The 17266-nt window shown below is 40.1% G+C and overlaps 1 protein-coding gene across 2 annotated transcripts in view; it reads right to left on the bottom strand.

Annotated features, from left to right (window-relative positions):
- The window catches only part of ADCY6 (adenylate cyclase 6), a 357827-nt gene that overhangs the window by 21658 nt on the left and 318903 nt on the right, over window positions 1-17266 (bottom strand). For both annotated transcript variants that reach the window (XM_077483314.1, XM_077483312.1), the window contains exons 17-18: window positions 15188-15363; window positions 1201-1233 (exon numbers count right to left, since the gene is read on the bottom strand). In XM_077483314.1, coding sequence (XP_077339440.1) covers window positions 1201-1233; window positions 15188-15363 — 209 coding nt within the window. The remainder of the gene's footprint in view (window positions 1-1200; window positions 1234-15187; window positions 15364-17266) is intronic.

Raw genomic sequence — 17266 nt, forward strand, 5'->3', positions numbered from 1 at the left:
AGTGCAAAGTGCACTTGAAATTGCACTTGGAAGTGCAGTTGCTGTAAATCTGAGGGTAGATCTGAAATGAGGGGAAGCTCTGCTGATTTTATTATACAATCATGTGCAAGCTGAAATGCTTATTTTTCTTGTATGTCCCCCTCGGATCTACAGCGACTGCACTTCCAAGAGCACTTTCAGTGCAATTTCAAGTGCACTTTGCACATGTAGTTTGCACTTGTAGTGCAAAGTGGATTCACCTTTAGTAAATAACCCCCACTGTGAAATGGTCAGAATGTTTGACGGTTCACCAATGTCAACTTTACACACAGCAGACACCGCTTCCAGAGACTATATACGGTGTCCATAGCCTTCAGATTGCATGTACACATCAATGAAAAGACAATGATCTTTATGCAGAAAAACTTGTGCAAAGTTTAGCAGAGAAGATAACCATATTCCAAATAACAGTTTCAGCTATTATTGAATTTCATAAAACAAAAAAATAAAAAAGAATTAGCATCCCCTCATTCCTTAGAAAGCATAGTCCATTTCCTCTGCTGTTGCAGAGCCATAGAAGGGTATGTGGAAGCGTGTGACTCTCTTCGTCCACCTGTGATGAGCGTTGAGTGCCCAAACTGACAAAAGTGAGGCCTCAGTGCTTTCACATGAGGATTTGGAGAATTAAATTTCTATTTTTTTTTATTATTATTTTGAAAAGTACAAAAAGAAAGGGATTACTTGCCAGAACAGCAAATAATCCTTGCATGCTCTGTACATAAAAGAAGAATAATACATAAGTGAAGGGGAGAGGAGCAAATATACCAAAAAGGGAGACCAGAGAAGATCTTGGTAGTTAGGCTTCCTTAGGAGTCCTTCATAAGGCCACAGGTGCATGCACAAACTCCATACAGCACAAACGTTATTAACATTGGGAGATAGCCGTCTAGACGGCTGCTCTTGAAAACAGAATACAGAGCAAGTCATTAGGATCAGGAGGTCGATTTGGAGAATTCTAAGCCCTATGCTCTGGCCGCATTGACATAATGCTTGCACAGGGATTTTTTCTTGATTCCAGTGAACAAAGTTAGCAGAGGGAAACAGAAAGCAAGATACAGCAGTGAAAGGGCAGCAATTAAGTGAACTTGTGGCATTGTCCACTATGGGAAAAGTCCAAGTTCATTTTAAAATAACTTAAATCAAGTCACTACCATTACTTACCATTGTTCACCTTCTTGAGTTTGATTGAAGGAGCTGGAAATAATAATAAACAGTTTAAAAGTCTACTTTAGATTAACACCGCCATACATGCTTTTGTTAACAATACATATTTAATAAAGTTTCCCATACACCTGCATATCAGACCATATCAGACTGCAGCTAAATCTGACATAATTCAGCAGTCTGGACAGATTCCAAGAGCCTGCCATGACAAAAAGCACATGTATGAACACCTCCACCTCTCATGTTCACAGCCAAAAGCTCCTACAGTAGGCAAGTGAGAATTAGAATTGGACCATGAAGCAATGGAAGGTGGTGGCCTGGTATGATGAACCATGTATACTTTTACATCATGTGGCTGGCCAGGTGTGTGTACGTTGCTTACCTGAGAAAGAGATGTCACCAGGATACAGTATGGAAAGAAGGCAAGCTGGCGGAGGCAGTGTGATGCTTTGGGCAAGGTTCTGCTAGGAACCTTGGGTCCTGTCATTCATGTGGCTGTTACTTGACCACCTATCTAAAGACTGTTGCTTACTTAGTACACCACTTTATGGAAACGGTATCCCCTAATGGCAGTGACCTCTTTCAGGAAGATAGTCAATGATAGGTGTATAGTATGTCATCATGCTTTGGCAGATGGATCCTGCCCACAACCTCTATATAATGTCTTGGATGAGCTCTTAAAGTGGTTGTAAAGGCAGATGTTTGTATTTCTATCTTAATGCATTAAGATAAAAAGCCTTCTGTGTGTAGAAGCCCCCTTCAGCCCCTAGAATACTTACCAGAGCCCCATCTAGATTCAGCGATGTTGTAGGATTGTCCCGGCTGCCTGGGATTCCCCTCCTCATTGGCTGAGACAGCAGCATGGTGCCATTTGCTCCCGCTGCTGTCAAAGTCAGTCAGCCAAATAGGAAAAGAAAGGGGGTAGGGCCGTGCTGTGGCTCCGTGTCTGAATGGACACAGGGAGCTGCAGCCTGGCTCGGATGACCCCATAGCAAGCTGCTTGCTCTGGGGGGAACTCACCAAAAGGAAGGCACCAGGAGCACCGAAGAGGGACCAGAAAAGAGGAGGATCCAGGCTGCTCTGTGCAAGTCCACTGCACAGAGCAGGTAGATATAACAGGTTTGTTAATTTTAACAAAAAAAAAAAAAAAAAGAGACTTTACAATCACTTTAACGTAAAGATCTAATGATAATATACACTGACAATTGAGTCTCAAAACAGAGGACTGAACTGTGCAGAGAAAATCTAGGTTTTAGGTCTTCAGATTTCTTGTTCAACTTTCCAGAGAATAAAATACATGTACAGCAGAGTTTCTTTAATAGATGTCTGATAAGGTTGTGATAACATGTTATGTGTGCAAGAATATTTATTTATCCTTCACACATAATGGCCTTGAAATCCAGGCCCTGAGTTAGATGGCACACAAACAAGCACTACCACTGCATATATACTAATACAAAAGACACAAAGTAGTTGACCGGTGTTAGTGAGTAGCTGATATGATAACAAACATGAACGAACCATAACAGGTGAGTTTGTACTGTAATCACTGGGTGATTATTTGATCCGTGTGCTTATATAAATAACCCGAATGGACTAAATTAAGTTATTGGATGTCACTGTGCTTAGCAGAAAGCTTAATCACAAAATTAACTAACAGTAGAGCAGACCATAGACATACGGGGGTGGTTGGACATGCGGACATAACCAGAACTGCAGGATTTGGCCAATCCTTCACGTTTGCTACGCTGGGGGGATTTTGGAGAAAGGGACTGCTGCAGCTAGATACTGCAAGCACAGGCTTATTAGGATAGGACAACAATAATCTAAAAACTTTTTAAGGTGTACTTCTGTGCATGCACATGCAGGCAGTCACATTCATGTCAATTGGAATGCAGCTGCTGCACACACAGTCGCTGCTCCCAATTTGATATCTGTGCGGTTGCATGTCCCCAAACTCCCATTGTTTGCATTCAGGGACCTGACCCCATATGGCAGTCAAATTGGGAATGGGACTGCCTGCATTGAACACCTGTGCATCCCATGCAGGCAAAACATAGCGCTAATGTATGTATGTCTAAGTATGCCTGTGTGAACAAGGCCTAACTAATGATTGGCTACTCCTGCCATGCTTATGTGGTGCCCATACTGAATTTTGTAACAGAGACATAAAAGTTAAAGGGGTTGTAAACCCTCTTTTTTTACTATAAAAATAACAAATATGCCTATACTTATCTGCTCTGTGCAATAGTTTTGCACAGAGCAGCCCCTAGTCTCTACTTCTGGGGTCCCCTGCCAACACTCCAGGTCCCCCCTCTTCATCGGGTGCCCTCACACCACTTTCCCTGGGGGGCACCCATGCACGCTCATTCCCGAGTCCCCCTGCTGCTCCATTGATACAGACAGCTGGACTGGGCCCTGCCTTCTGCTTTCGTGTCACTGGATTTGATTGACAGCAGTGGGAGTCAATGGCTCCTGCTGCTATCAATCTGTCCAATGAGGAAAGAGAGTGGCTGGAGCCACTGCGCTTGTGCACATCGCTGGATCAGATCGGGCTCAGGTAAGAAAAAGGACATGTCTGGGGGAGCTGCAGCACAGAAGTATTTTTTTTACCTTAATGCACAGAATGCATTAAGGTGAGAAACCTTGAGGCTTTACAACCACTTTAACAGAAACCCCACTAAAGGGGTTTTACTAAAATGAACAAAATTCCCAAACACTTAATGTTCAAGTGTTCCCAAACACTAAATAATAATAATAGAGAGCTAAACCATACAGAACTGAAACTAGCAGGTTAAACTTCACTAGCTGTGTATTTCTCTTAATGGTCACTCCTTCCTAGTTTTTTCAGCCTGTGGAGATTATTCACAGATCGAGTAAAGTAGTCAAATTCTCCCCTCTTTAAAATAAGTTGTCTCATATAGCTGAATGACACAGTAATGGCTAGAACAGGATCACAGCTTGGAACACTTGAAAGAAAGGTTGTCACTGAAGTCCTAAGAGGCAGCAAGTGGACTGTGTTGTTGCTCTGAGGTCTCAGCAGTGGCAGAGCAAGGGACTTGGAAGTGACCTGGAACGGACTTCACCAAAGGGATCTGGGCCTAGAGAAGGCCTCACTCACTCACTGGATTGTGTCCGGAGGAGGCTGGAAAGTGGCAGCTGTCCTGAGGGCTTGTGAGTATTGACCTTAAACTGATTCCTGGTGATTGTGTGTGCTTGGAATATAAGTGCCAGAGGTAGCGTGGACTGAGACTGCTCTCATAGGGTCTCAGACACTAGCCATTCCCCGTCCCCGAGCTTAGAGAAGAGTGCCCTCCAGTACTGTGCAGTGTTCCTGAGATTGCACTGGGTATCAATAGTTGTGCAGACCAGATGCCAAAGAGACTTGCCTTATGGTTCCCAGCTGTGAGGCCTTAGACTGTCAAATATTCACAGCTGCTTATGAAGATGATTGTACTCTCACATTCAGTTGCTAACCGTTTTGGAGTATCCCATGTCCCCAAATCCTCTCCCATTACAGTACAAGTTTTATCAGCAATAAATAAAAATAAAAAAGACCACCCCTAGACTGTTTATTGGAGCCAGTAAATGGACTATTGCTTGGGTGGGTGGTAGCCTCTGTGCTGTTTTGGGGAGAACCAGTTAAAATCAGCGTCAGGTACTTTATAATGTCTGTGTGTTTGCCCAATAAGTGACAGCAAACTGTTACACTCTGCTATCAAACACTTTCAGCTTTGCACTTCTGCTGAATGATGACAGCAGGTCTGCAGGAAAACATCTTCCCACATGATCACAACTTCATATGAAATAATTACATCCAAGATCATTTTTTATAATGTATACTACACACAAACTCACATTTAAAAAAGTAGGGCCCATTTATATCTAAAGTTGGACATGAAGAAATTAATGTGGCCTGAAAGTTGGACATGAAGAAATACAATATTGGCTACATACTATGGCCCCATACCAGCCCTACCTCTCACAGTGGCCTGCCCTTCCCGGGACCCTTCAACCTTACATTAGGTATAATTATTACAATTTACACAGGGTGCCTTTTTGAGGCGAATGAAGGGAATGTTTTAGGCCCCTTTCACACATGCGGACGATATGTCCGTATTTCATCCATCCGTTTGCGGATGAAATACGGACATACATTCATCCCTATGGGATAGCGGGTGTCTGCGGATGAGCATCCGCAGACACCCGATTTCGTCCGCCTCCGCAACAGTCCGATTCTACAGACGGAGGAAAATCCTATTTTTCTATCCGTCTGCAGAGCGGATTGGACGAACACGGACAGACGGTCCGTGCTCGTCCGATCCCCATAGAGGAGAGCGGAGAGCTGACAGGGCGGTCCCCGCACAGTGTGCGGAGACCGCCCTGTCCGCAGCCGGCTCAGCGGGGACAACATTACTGATCCGCCCCGTGTGAAAGAGGCCTTAGTGTTTATATCATATGAATTTATTATCTTTATTTATATTGTTTTGCCCATTTTATATTATTAATACATTTAATTGGAGTGTATTTAGTGATCTTATTATCATATGTATCATTATATGTATGTTACTATGCATTACTACTCTGTATTAATTTATTTGTACTATCATTATTTATCTTTGTACGTTTATTTATCGATGCATCAATAAAACTCCTTTACATTCGCCCTTTTACCGTTTTGCTTCCATGTGCTGCATTTAAAGTCCCACCTCCCCTGTAAATTTATTCCCCCCTTCTTTTTTGGTTAGGTAATTGGGATGGATATTCACGACCTTACCAGGCCGTGTTATCATTTAAAGTCCCTAGGGATGGAATTATTGGACCTTACCAGGCCATGTTTTCCTTAAAGTCCATATTTTTTATAAATAAAATGTCTCTTGACTACTATGATGCCTTTTGATCTAATCACAGATGACCTCCTGATGAAGCGGTTTTTGTCCACGAAACTGGTCGAAGAAAGTGACATCTGTGATCAGCTGCTCTATTGCGATTACCCATTGGTGATAATTTGTATACTGCTACTATGTTTTTATTTGTAAATGATGATTGTTCTTTTGGCATCAATAAAATCATCTGTAAATTTTTGTATATTTTTGTTATAATTTTCAATCATATTGTTTTTTTACTGTACCGTGATAGTCCAACCGCCTTCTCTATACTTTTGAGGTAGCCTAACTGGGAATCTGGCTCCCAACTCTTCTAATAAAGTTGGACATGAATGGATACAATTTCAAATTAAAATTCTTAGAAAAAAGTTTATGAAAATTTATACACAAATTCTTAAAACATCCGATTGTCATTTGAAATTAGTTCAAGATTTCAATTGTTTTTAACATTTGATTTTGGAATTAATATTCTTTACTAAATGAAAACCACATACACTGATAGAAATAGGTTTGTTCAAAAAAAAATTGCCATCATGCTCCTTCCACATTTCTGGTCATTGTGGTTGAAAATGAATGTCAATTTGACCCACTAATCATTAAAAAAAAAAAAAAAAAAAAACGAACAAACTTTTCAACAATCATTCCTACCCATCTGTGCCCCAAGCTAAGCTCATTAAATAAGCCACCAACCTGCAATGAGGATTTTTACTCCTCAGTTTGGCATGCAGCAGTGCATTTATAATTGCAACATTTTCAGCACAATTTACACAGGGTGCAGGAATAGGCATCATCCTAAGACACCTGTCACCACGCCTAAACTGCACTATGGCAGTAGAGATGTCTGGTGTCATCAATCTTTACTGACCTGCAGGAAGGAACACTGTACAATAGATTTTAAAATGCGTCAGAAAAGTGAAGACTTTTTATATTCTTGGGAACATCCAGTAATGTTAATTATGCCTAACCATACCCTGCTTTGTCTTGCACTTCTCCTGAAAAATAGCACTGCATTTCCTATGCCTTGAGACTTATAGGTATATAACACAAGTGGGAAATCATCTAAGACATTGCTGCCTCTGACTGCTAGTCTTATGGGATTTAGTGACATCACTGATAGCCTGCAGTGCAAAGGATCTTCCTATTTTTGTTTCATTCATTCTGTGGATTTGTGCTTCCTCCACCTCTCCTACTGCTATCTAAATACTACTCTACCTGTCGACAGGGGGACCGCTCTGACAACAGAAAGCAAAGCTCACTCCTCTACCAAAATGCATACTTCTACTAAACTGAACTTAGCTCTTTACTGAAAACCATGTATGGGATTTTTATTGCACAGTCATACCATGGGGTGCATTTATAAAAAATCTGCATAGAAATTCAACCAGTGAAAATGCACGTACAATCGTTCTCTGTGAATGGGGCAAAAAAAAAAAAAAAAAAAATCTTATGTTATTAAACTATTTTGATGGTCCGCAATCCCCAAAACACAGGCAGGTTATGGATAGATAGCATCCCTTCCTTGCTGACCCCTAGAACCTGCACAGGAGGGGTAGAAATTACTGGGACCAATCCCCTCTATTATCCTCCTCTAATAACTTAAAGATGGCTTCTTCTTCTCTCCCTCCCACTGGCATTCAGCTGCCACAGGAGGATGATACAGGAGGATGATCGGTTCCAGTAAATGCTACCCCTCCTGACCAGGTTCCCATTCCTTCTGATGGGATCTTCAAGATGGAGAGAGGGGGAAGGGGCCAATAGATACCAATGACCTTTTCTGAAAGAACACAGTGAGTGATCAGTGCCGATCATTTACGTTTACGGTGTTCATTCATAACTGAAGCATAGTAAACAGTGTTCACTATGGTTTAGTTTGTAAACAGGGAAGATTGTGCAGAATGCTTCCTCATTCATTCATTCTGTGCAGCTGAGGCTGCAGACATGGAAATTGGGGAGTGTGTCCTACCGACTGACACCGTCCACACACCATCCACTGCCCTACTGACATGGTCCACTGCTCTACTAACTGACACTTTCTACTTTTCATGTAGGCTAAGTTTATATTTTTACAGTAACATTTGTTTTATGTTTTTCAATGTTTTCCTTACCATCTAGCTAGGCCTTGATAGTTAATTACGTAAAAAAAAAAAAAAAAAAAAAAAAAACAGGGGCAAACCCCTGTGATCTTTGATCTCTTTAATGTTGTACAGGTAGATCTCCAACCCCCCAAAGTTTGCCTACCCCTGGGCTCTTTCCTGTGCTGGACACATTTTTCACTGATTTAAACTGGAAACGACAAATTTTTACCACTAGATGGTGCTAGGCATTACAGGAAATTCCAATTATTGCCATCTAGTGACCAAATTAGGCGTTTTCCATTTTAAATTAATAAAAAATATGTATCCAGCATGGGAAATAGTCTAATAACATTTTTCTTTGTGCACAATTCCTTACAGGCAGTAGTAGTGACTAGTCCTTTCACAGTACAGGTCCTATTTAAATTAATATTTTCAAAATACACCAAATCTATGTTTACATCTGTGCGAGTGGTTCAGCTTAAGTTTGTGTGGGTGCAACAGCCCATTCAAACTGTGATTCCCAGAAATAAATCTCTGCCCCCGTCTTTTAAAATGTGGCTGCATGGAATTGCATGGTCCTGCACCTGAAAACATGCCGCATTTTCTGATGCAAGGGGAAGGGGGGGTGCAATTAACAATTAATGGAACCCACATGCATTTGCTAAGGAATAACGCTTTTAGCTGCGGGTGCAGGAACACGTGCAATTTACACCCACTACAGTGTGAACTGAGGCTAAACCTGGATGATCAAAAGGACAAAGTATATTGCCTTTCTTCCATTCTCTTCTCCTTCAAGACACTGGTTTACTACCTATATATTGGTGCCCCTCTAAAAAAGGAATGGAAGATGAAACGCTTGGCTTAGTCCACTTTCAGACTGAAGCAGCGGCATCGTTGGTGGTAAAGCATTTTAGCAGCTTTTGGGAGGGTTAAAAGTGCTCGTAAAGCGCCGCTGCTGAAGCACGTTGGCATCGTTTGCCATTGATTTTAATCACAGGGGCGTTTTAGGAGCGGTGTATTCACCAGTCCTAAACTGCCCCAAACATGCTGCTTGCAGGACTTTTTTTCCGTCCTGCAAGTGCACCGCCCCAGTGTAAAAGCCCTCTGGCTTTTACACTGAAGCCACAGGAGAGGCGCTTTACAGGCGCTATTTTTAGCGCTAAAACACCTGTAAGGCGTCTCAGTGTGAAAGTGGCCTGAAAAATCAACAGCTGCTAACTAATCTAAATCGCTATCACTGCAACTGTAGTCGTTTAAAGAATGAAACCAACCAAGAAAGGGTTACAAGCTCCAGTGAAGCTCTTCATAAATCGCAGAGCACTCATCTGTAATGATGTGTGCAAAGATTACTTTACATCAAATTTACTCCAAAACTGGAGTGCCTGGAGGAATTGTCAAGGAAGAAGCACATATGAACACGGCTTCTGAGTGGCAGTAGGATCCTTTTGTTAAGAATCAAATGATATTAGATGGCCACTACTGAACAGTTAGTCGAACACAAATTTAGCCATTTCTGTTACTCTCACATGGTGGCTTAGTAGTTAGCATTCTTGCAACGCAGCAATGAACTGGGGATGCAAATGCACATGGCACAATATCTGCATAAAATTTTAAAAGTGATATGATTTAATTCAGCAAGCCAATGATGGTTTCTTTTTAAAGCTGAAGAGCATGGAAGACACATTAGACAGGAACTGATAAATGTATGCTTCCGATAAAGCACCATGTCAAAGCTATTTAGGAATTAGAAATTAAAAATCTGTGATGCGGTCTGCATTATCATATCATAAATCTGTGAAATGATGAGTGAGAATATGAAAAAGAGGCATAAACAAGGGTTCTTGTCAGTAAAATTTGCTACTGAAACCAATAAATAGATCAAGAAATACAAGAATCTTTATACTCTTTCCCTTTAAATGCTAAACCAACCTCCTAAACATCACTATTGAGGAGTGAGACCACATCAAAGTGAGATCCTCCATTCGAATCCCATCCAGGACACTATCAGTATTGAGTTTGTATGTTCTCCTGGTGCCTGCGTGAGTTTCCTCTGGGTAACCTGCTTTCATCCCATAGTCCAAAGACATGCTAGTAGGTGAATTAGCTTCTGTTTAAATTGTTCCTAATATGCGTGTATGTATGCATGTGACATAGGGGGTCCTTATTTTCTAAGCTCCTTGAGGGCAGGGATTGAAGTGAATGTACAGAATTGCATCAATTTTTTTTTGCTTTATTCTGTAAGTAACGTTAATTTATAAAAATAAAATCATTATAATGAGCAAAAGGGAGACTTGGGCATCAGGAAGAGGGTGGGGTTAGGCTGATAATCACAAAAAAAATTGCTGCATATGATTTTATTTCCTTATGCACTCAGTTTGATTTGTCCAGCTTTACGACGGTTACTATTTTGTGCTTACTGAGTAAGGCCCCTTTCACACAGCCATTTCGCATGTCCGTTTTTCATCCATCTGTTGACAAATGAAAAACGGACATACATGCATCTCTATGGGATAGCAGACGTTAGTGGATGATTATCCTCTGACATCCGTCTCTGCTAAGCAACGATCTGTTTACATTTGATCCGCTGACATCCTGTTTTTAAACCCACCACCACCCCCACCTCATTAAATACACTGTATGTATCTGGTTGCTAAGGAGGGTGCCGGGAAGCCGGCCTCCACGTCCTTAACAACCGATCAGTCATCAGCTGAATGTAAAAAATATAAAGATTGTCGAAAAAACCCCAAAAAACAACCAAAAACAAACACGTGGGGTCATCCCCCCCAGGTCCGTACCAGGCCCTTCGGGTCTAGCGTGGATTCAGAGGGGACCCTCCCCCCCATGCCAAAAAAAATAAAAATGAATAGGTTACTAAAGTACGAAAATTGATGTAATGTGTTTGTATTGTATTTTCGGATGAAAAACTGTACCGATTAACTGCTTCAGCCCCAGGAGATTTCTTTACAGTGAGAGCTGTGAAAATGTGGAATAGACTCCCTGCAGAGGTGGTTCTGGCTAGCTCATTAGATTGCTTTAAGAAAGGCCTGGATTATTTCTAAAGTGTACATAATATAACTGGGTATTAACATTTATATGTAAAGTTGATCCAGGGAAAATCCGATTGCCTCTCGGGGGATGAAGACGGAATTTTTCCCCCTGCTTTAGCAAATTGGATCATGCTCTGCTGGGGTTTTTTGCCTTCCTCTGGATCAACTGTGGGTATAGAATTGGGTATATGGGATTGTATGATATTTTTTTTTGTGGTTGAACTGTATGCACTTGTGTCTTTTTTTTTTCAACCTATGTAACCCCTTCCTGACCAGAGCACTTTTTGCAATTTGGCACTGCGTCGTTTTAACTGACAACTGCGGGGTCGTGCGACTTCGTACCCAAACAAAATTTATGTCCTTTTTTTCCCCACAAATAGAGCTTTCTTTTGGTGGTATTTGATCACCTCTGTGGTTTTTATTTTTTGTGCTATAAACAAAAAAAGTGCGACAATTTTGAAAAATTTTTTTAATATTTTTTACTTTTTTCTGTAATAAATAAAAAAAATTTTTTTTCACAGTTTAGGCCGCTATATATTCTTCTACATATTTTTGGTTAAAACAAAAAACCGCCCCCAAAAACGCAATAAGCGTATATTGATTTGTTTCGCATAAGTTATAGCGTCTACAAAATAGGGGATAGTTTTATGGCATTTTTTTAAATTTTTTATTTATTTATTTTTTACTAGTAATGGCGGCGATCTGCGATTTTTATCGGGACCGTGACATTATGGCGGGCACAAACAATTTTGACACATTTTTGGGACGAATGACATTTTTACAGCGATCAGTGCTATAAAAATGCATTGATTACAGTAAAAATGTCACTGGCAGGGAAAGGGTTAACACTAGGGGGCGATCAAGGGGTTAATGTGTTCCCTAGTGTGTGTTCTAAGTGAAGGGGGGAGTGGACTGTGTAGGGGAAGAAATAGATCGCTGTTCATACTCTGTATACTCTGTATGAACAGAGGATCTGTCACTTCTCCCCTCAGAGAACTGGAAACTGTGTTTACACACACAGATCCCGGTTCTCCATGTGCCCCAAGCGATCGTGGGAGCCCGGCGTTGACCGCGACCGCCAGGCACTCGCATAGGCTCTGTGGGCCACAGGTCGAATCGACTTTACAGAACGTTGTCTCGCCGAGCCGTGCCATTCTGACGCAGTAGAACTGTGGCGGCTGGTTGGCAAGTGGTTCAATGATCTGTTATCATATGAGAAAAATTTTCATGTTTGTCCCTTTGGAAAATTTTGGCGACGAAAGCTGTGTACTAACGATTCAAAAGTGGTATATTTTTTGTACGATATTCTGACCGTGAGTATGGGGCCTTAAGAACACCAGGAACAAAGTGCAGAAACCTAACAGCAAACAAATGGAATTTACTGATCTGCTGTGCCTGCAAACATTTGTGTGTTCTTTTGTTATTCAGAGAACCAGAGGAAATGTATTTCCAAAGTAGATTTAAAAGAAATCCAATCTATTCTTGCTCTGCAAAACTAAGAACATATCTTCAGATTTATTCAACCATCTTCATGTACTTGTCAATGCCATGCATAAGCAGATACAAAACAGCTGCCAGTACAGCAATAAGGTCATAGTTCTGCTCTTAACATAACACAGCAGGCCACCTTTATGAACAGATGTTCCCACCTTTTGCCAGAAGGAACTTTGTCTGGTTCCTGCACTACACTTCGAGTGTTTTGAAGCAGGACCAATTTCTGCACCAACCACAACACATCACAAAATTGACTTTGGGCTTCGTAGTGCCATGTCCATTGGGAAATTTACAAAATATTACCTGGATTAGGCCATTTCAGAACCACACAGTTAAAGTTTAGAGCTAAATAAAATGTAGCATAATTTTCATCATAAGACAGAGTTTTTCATATTCGTAAACCAATTAGGCTTATTCTATAAGACGTTGTATAAGTGTATACAGCGAGGCTCAGGCACAAAGTTCAATTACCCACTGAACCAATTGCATTTCAGCTTACTGAAAAGTTACTGCTGACTAGATGAGAAGGGTCAATGCAGTTCACCTTATAAAATAAACAAGTAAAAGTGTGTGTTTCTGGTGATATAATTTGTCTGTCACGATTATGATAATGTAATAATTACACTATGGCATTGAGAACATAATGTTTAGCACAGAGTGGGGCAGTGTGGAGTATACAGCATACAAAATGATTTACAGAGCAAATGATTAAATGCATACAGTACAGTAGATATACAAGTAGCGGCGTGTACAAAGTATAGAAATAAACAGAAGCAACTGCTAAAGAACAAGCGGGACTTTAAAGGTACCAAAATAATATGCAAATAGATATAGAAAAATATAAATTTTATTAAACAAGTTTCTTAAAAATGACAATGTTCAAAAAGCATAGAATTAATATAACAGGTGCAGCCACTTCTTACTCTACATGTTTTGCTCATAGGAGCTTCCTCAGGAGCTTTTGAAAGTGCTGCATTAAGTTAAATACTAAAAAGAAACAAACAATTATAATTAATTATATTTAAAAGTTTACTGTGACAACAGTGTAAAAAAATTTAATAAAATTGAATAGGGTAATTTTGCCTCATTTTAAAACTACTGTTAACCATTTCTATGATCTTAGTTTGATCAATTAGGGTCATAGAGCTTAAAATTGACATGTGGATTATATATTTCAGTATCTTAACCTCTCAATATGGTTGCTCAATTGCCTCTATAACTCTGTCACTCTCAGTCTAGGCATCAGAATTGTCCGATTAATTCAAGTGTTATTGTGAACAAAAGCATCTGGTAGGCATGCATTCTCAGCTCGTCATTATTTTTTGAAAAAATGTATGTAATCATGATTTATGATTTGTTATGCAATTTTGTTTTTGACACTATTGTCACAATAATCTTTCAAATATAATTATAATTGTTCGTTTCTTTTGTAGTATTTAACTTCATGCAGCACTTTCAAAAGCTCCTATGAGCGAAACATGTAGCGTAAGAAGTGGCTGCACCTGTTATATGAATTCTATGCTTTTTTGAACATTGTAATTTTAAAGAAATGTATGTTTAATAAAATTTATATTTTTATTTATCTATTTGCATATTATTTTGGTACCTTGTACCAGTTGTTTCTATTTACTTAATGGGATGTGGTGCCTAGATTCAATCCTTCACTGCCCAGTTTTAAAATTATATAAACAGCGCAACAAAGTCAAATAGCATGGACTATACAATAACCAGCACAATGTGCAAAGTGGAACAGTGTGGAGTTAAAGTGATTGTAAAGCTTGGCTTTTATAAAAAAAAAAAAAAAAAAAAAAAAAAAAATATAACAAACATGCTATACTTACTTGCTCTTTGCAATGGCTTTGCATGGAGCAGCTCTGACCCTCCTATTTTGGGATCCCCATCAGCGCACAGGGCTCCACCCCCTACTACGTGCCCCATAGCAAGCCTGTCATGTGTGCTCGCTCCCGAGCCCTGTTCTGAGTGTCAATAAGACAAACAGTACTGGGCTTGGCCCTACTCCCCCACTTCTCGTCACTGGCTCTGATTGACAGCTGCAGGAGCCAATGGCTTCTGCAGCTGTTTTTGAGCCAATGAGGAGGGAGAGAGCCTCAGCTCTCGTGCACATTGCTGTATGAAGAACGGGCTTGGGTATATACTTGGGGGGGCTGCGGGGAAAGCTGCATGCAGAAAGTTTTTTTACTTACTGCATAGAATTCCGCAAAGGTAAAAAACTTCTGCCTTTACAACCACTTTAATGTACCGCATATATCATGTAGATAAATAATATAGAACAGTCTGAAGTACATAACCTTGAGCAAATTATATACATATACATTTTTTTATATAAATGATTCCTGGGGTCATCATAATCCACAGCTGTTCTAAAGTATTTATAATCCTAAAAAAAAATACTTTCTACTATAACAGTTTATTCACATTTTCAAGGACTATCTGAGAATCTCAAATGTCAGAGATGACTTACAATGCATTTGCAGTCACCAGCAGGTCATAGTTGTCAAAGAGAACAACCTCGGGCGCTTCTACGATGATAATGTAGATAACCTGAATGGACAACATGAGAGCCAGTTTTCCGATGCTGCTGATCTGAAGAAACACAGAGCAGGCCAGCAGGCTCAGCAGAATGCTGTAGTTGAAGTACTGTCAAAAACAAAATGGATGAAATGCTTGATTGTGCAAGAGACAATGTTCGCAAATTTAGTCAAAATGCTCCTAAAGTTACATATCCACCTCATAACTTTTTTGTGCTGAGCAAGCCTATGTAAGCCGACTAAACACTTTCCTTATCTCATATAAATTACTATTTGACAATGATAAAACAGATAAGTGGATAACTAAAAACATCAAAATATCTCTGAGATTACAAGCATAGATGCCAAAATCAATAATTTACTAAATAACAGAACTACTAGCAAACTAGTACAACAGAGGATCTTCATACAGCCAAATAAAAGTGGTTCCGGCTTTCATCGGCTCTCAGCTACGGTAACCCGGAAGCAATGACCTTACATCGCTTTCGGCTTATCTGGATGTCAACTTCCCCATTTTAAAAAATAAAAAGCATTTGAAAACACAGATTTTGGTGTGATTGAATGCTTTTAAAGTGGGAGTAAACTTCCATGCATAATTTGTACCTATAGGTAAGCCTATAATGAGGCTTACCTTTAGGTATTGTAAATATCTCTTCAACAGAGATATTTATTGTCAAAGCAGTTGGTGACGTCACCATTGAATGCGTTCTGAAGGAATGGCCACCCGGGACGTTCCTTCAGAGTCCTGTACCTTAAACAGCATTAGCAGGAGTGACGTCATCACATCTCCGGTCACTCACACCGCCAGAGTCTATGAACCTGGAAGGAGGACCCCAGATCTCTCCATGAAAAGTACCTGTCACATGCCTATTGCCATCACAATGGTTGTTTACATTCCTTGTGACAGCAATAAAAGTGAAAAAAATAATAATAATTTTTTAACCACTTCAGCCCCAGAAGATTTGGCTGCTCAATGACCAGGCCATCTTTTGCTTTAACTGACAATTGCGCGGTCATACGACGGCGTACACAAACAAAATCGACGTTCTTTTTTTCCCACAAATAGAGCTTTCTTTTGGTGGTGTTTGATCATTTCTGCAGTTTTTATTTTTTGCGCTATAAACAAAAAAAGAGCAAAAATTTTGAAAAAAAAACAATATTTTTCTATAATTTTTTTTTTTTTAAAAAGCTATTTTTTTTTCTGTTTAAGCCGATACGTACTCGTCTACATAATTTTTGGTAATAAAAATCACAATAAGCTTATATTGATTGGTTTGCATAAAAAGTTATAGCGTCTAAAAAATAGGGGATAGATTTATGGCATTTTTATTATTATTATGTTTTTTACTAGTAATGGCGGCAAGCTGCAATTTTTATCGAGACTGCGACATTATGGCAGACACCTTTGACACATTTTTGGGACGATTGACAATTATACAGCGATCAGAGCTATAAAAAATGCACTGATTACTGTATAAATGTCACTAGCAGGGACGGGGTTAACACTAGGAATCGATCAAGGGGTTAACTGTGTTCCCTAGCGCGTGTTCTAACAGTAGGGGGAGGGGACGCACTATAGGAGATGACAGATTGTGGTTCCTAGCTATTAAGAACTCACAATTTGCCTCTCCTCACAGAATAGGTATGTGTGTGTTTACACACACTCACGTCCCTTTTTCTGCCTCTCCTGATCACACATGGTTAAAGTGCCCCCTCCCCTTGTGTGCAAAGGCCGACGCTAGTGTTGGTCCCGCATGCACGCAAACAGCGACCATCCCACACATGTGAGTTATCACTGCAAACGTCAGATTATGGGCAGTAATTCCAACACCAGACCTCCTGTGTAAATCTGTGGTAACCTGCAAATGTTTTTAAAACGTCGCCTATGGATAGTAAAATTTACATTTTATTTGTGTTTGCCGCTAATGCATGGGCATGCGCAATTTTAGAGCATGACATGTGTGGTATCGACATATTCGGTGTAACATCATCTTTTATGTATTGTGTTTTTT

This window comes from Lithobates pipiens, unplaced genomic scaffold, assembly GCF_037356315.1.
Source record: "Lithobates pipiens isolate NorthernLeopardFrog02 unplaced genomic scaffold, aLitPip1_a1.2 Scaffold_16, whole genome shotgun sequence".
NCBI lineage: Eukaryota > Metazoa > Chordata > Amphibia > Anura > Ranidae > Lithobates > Lithobates pipiens.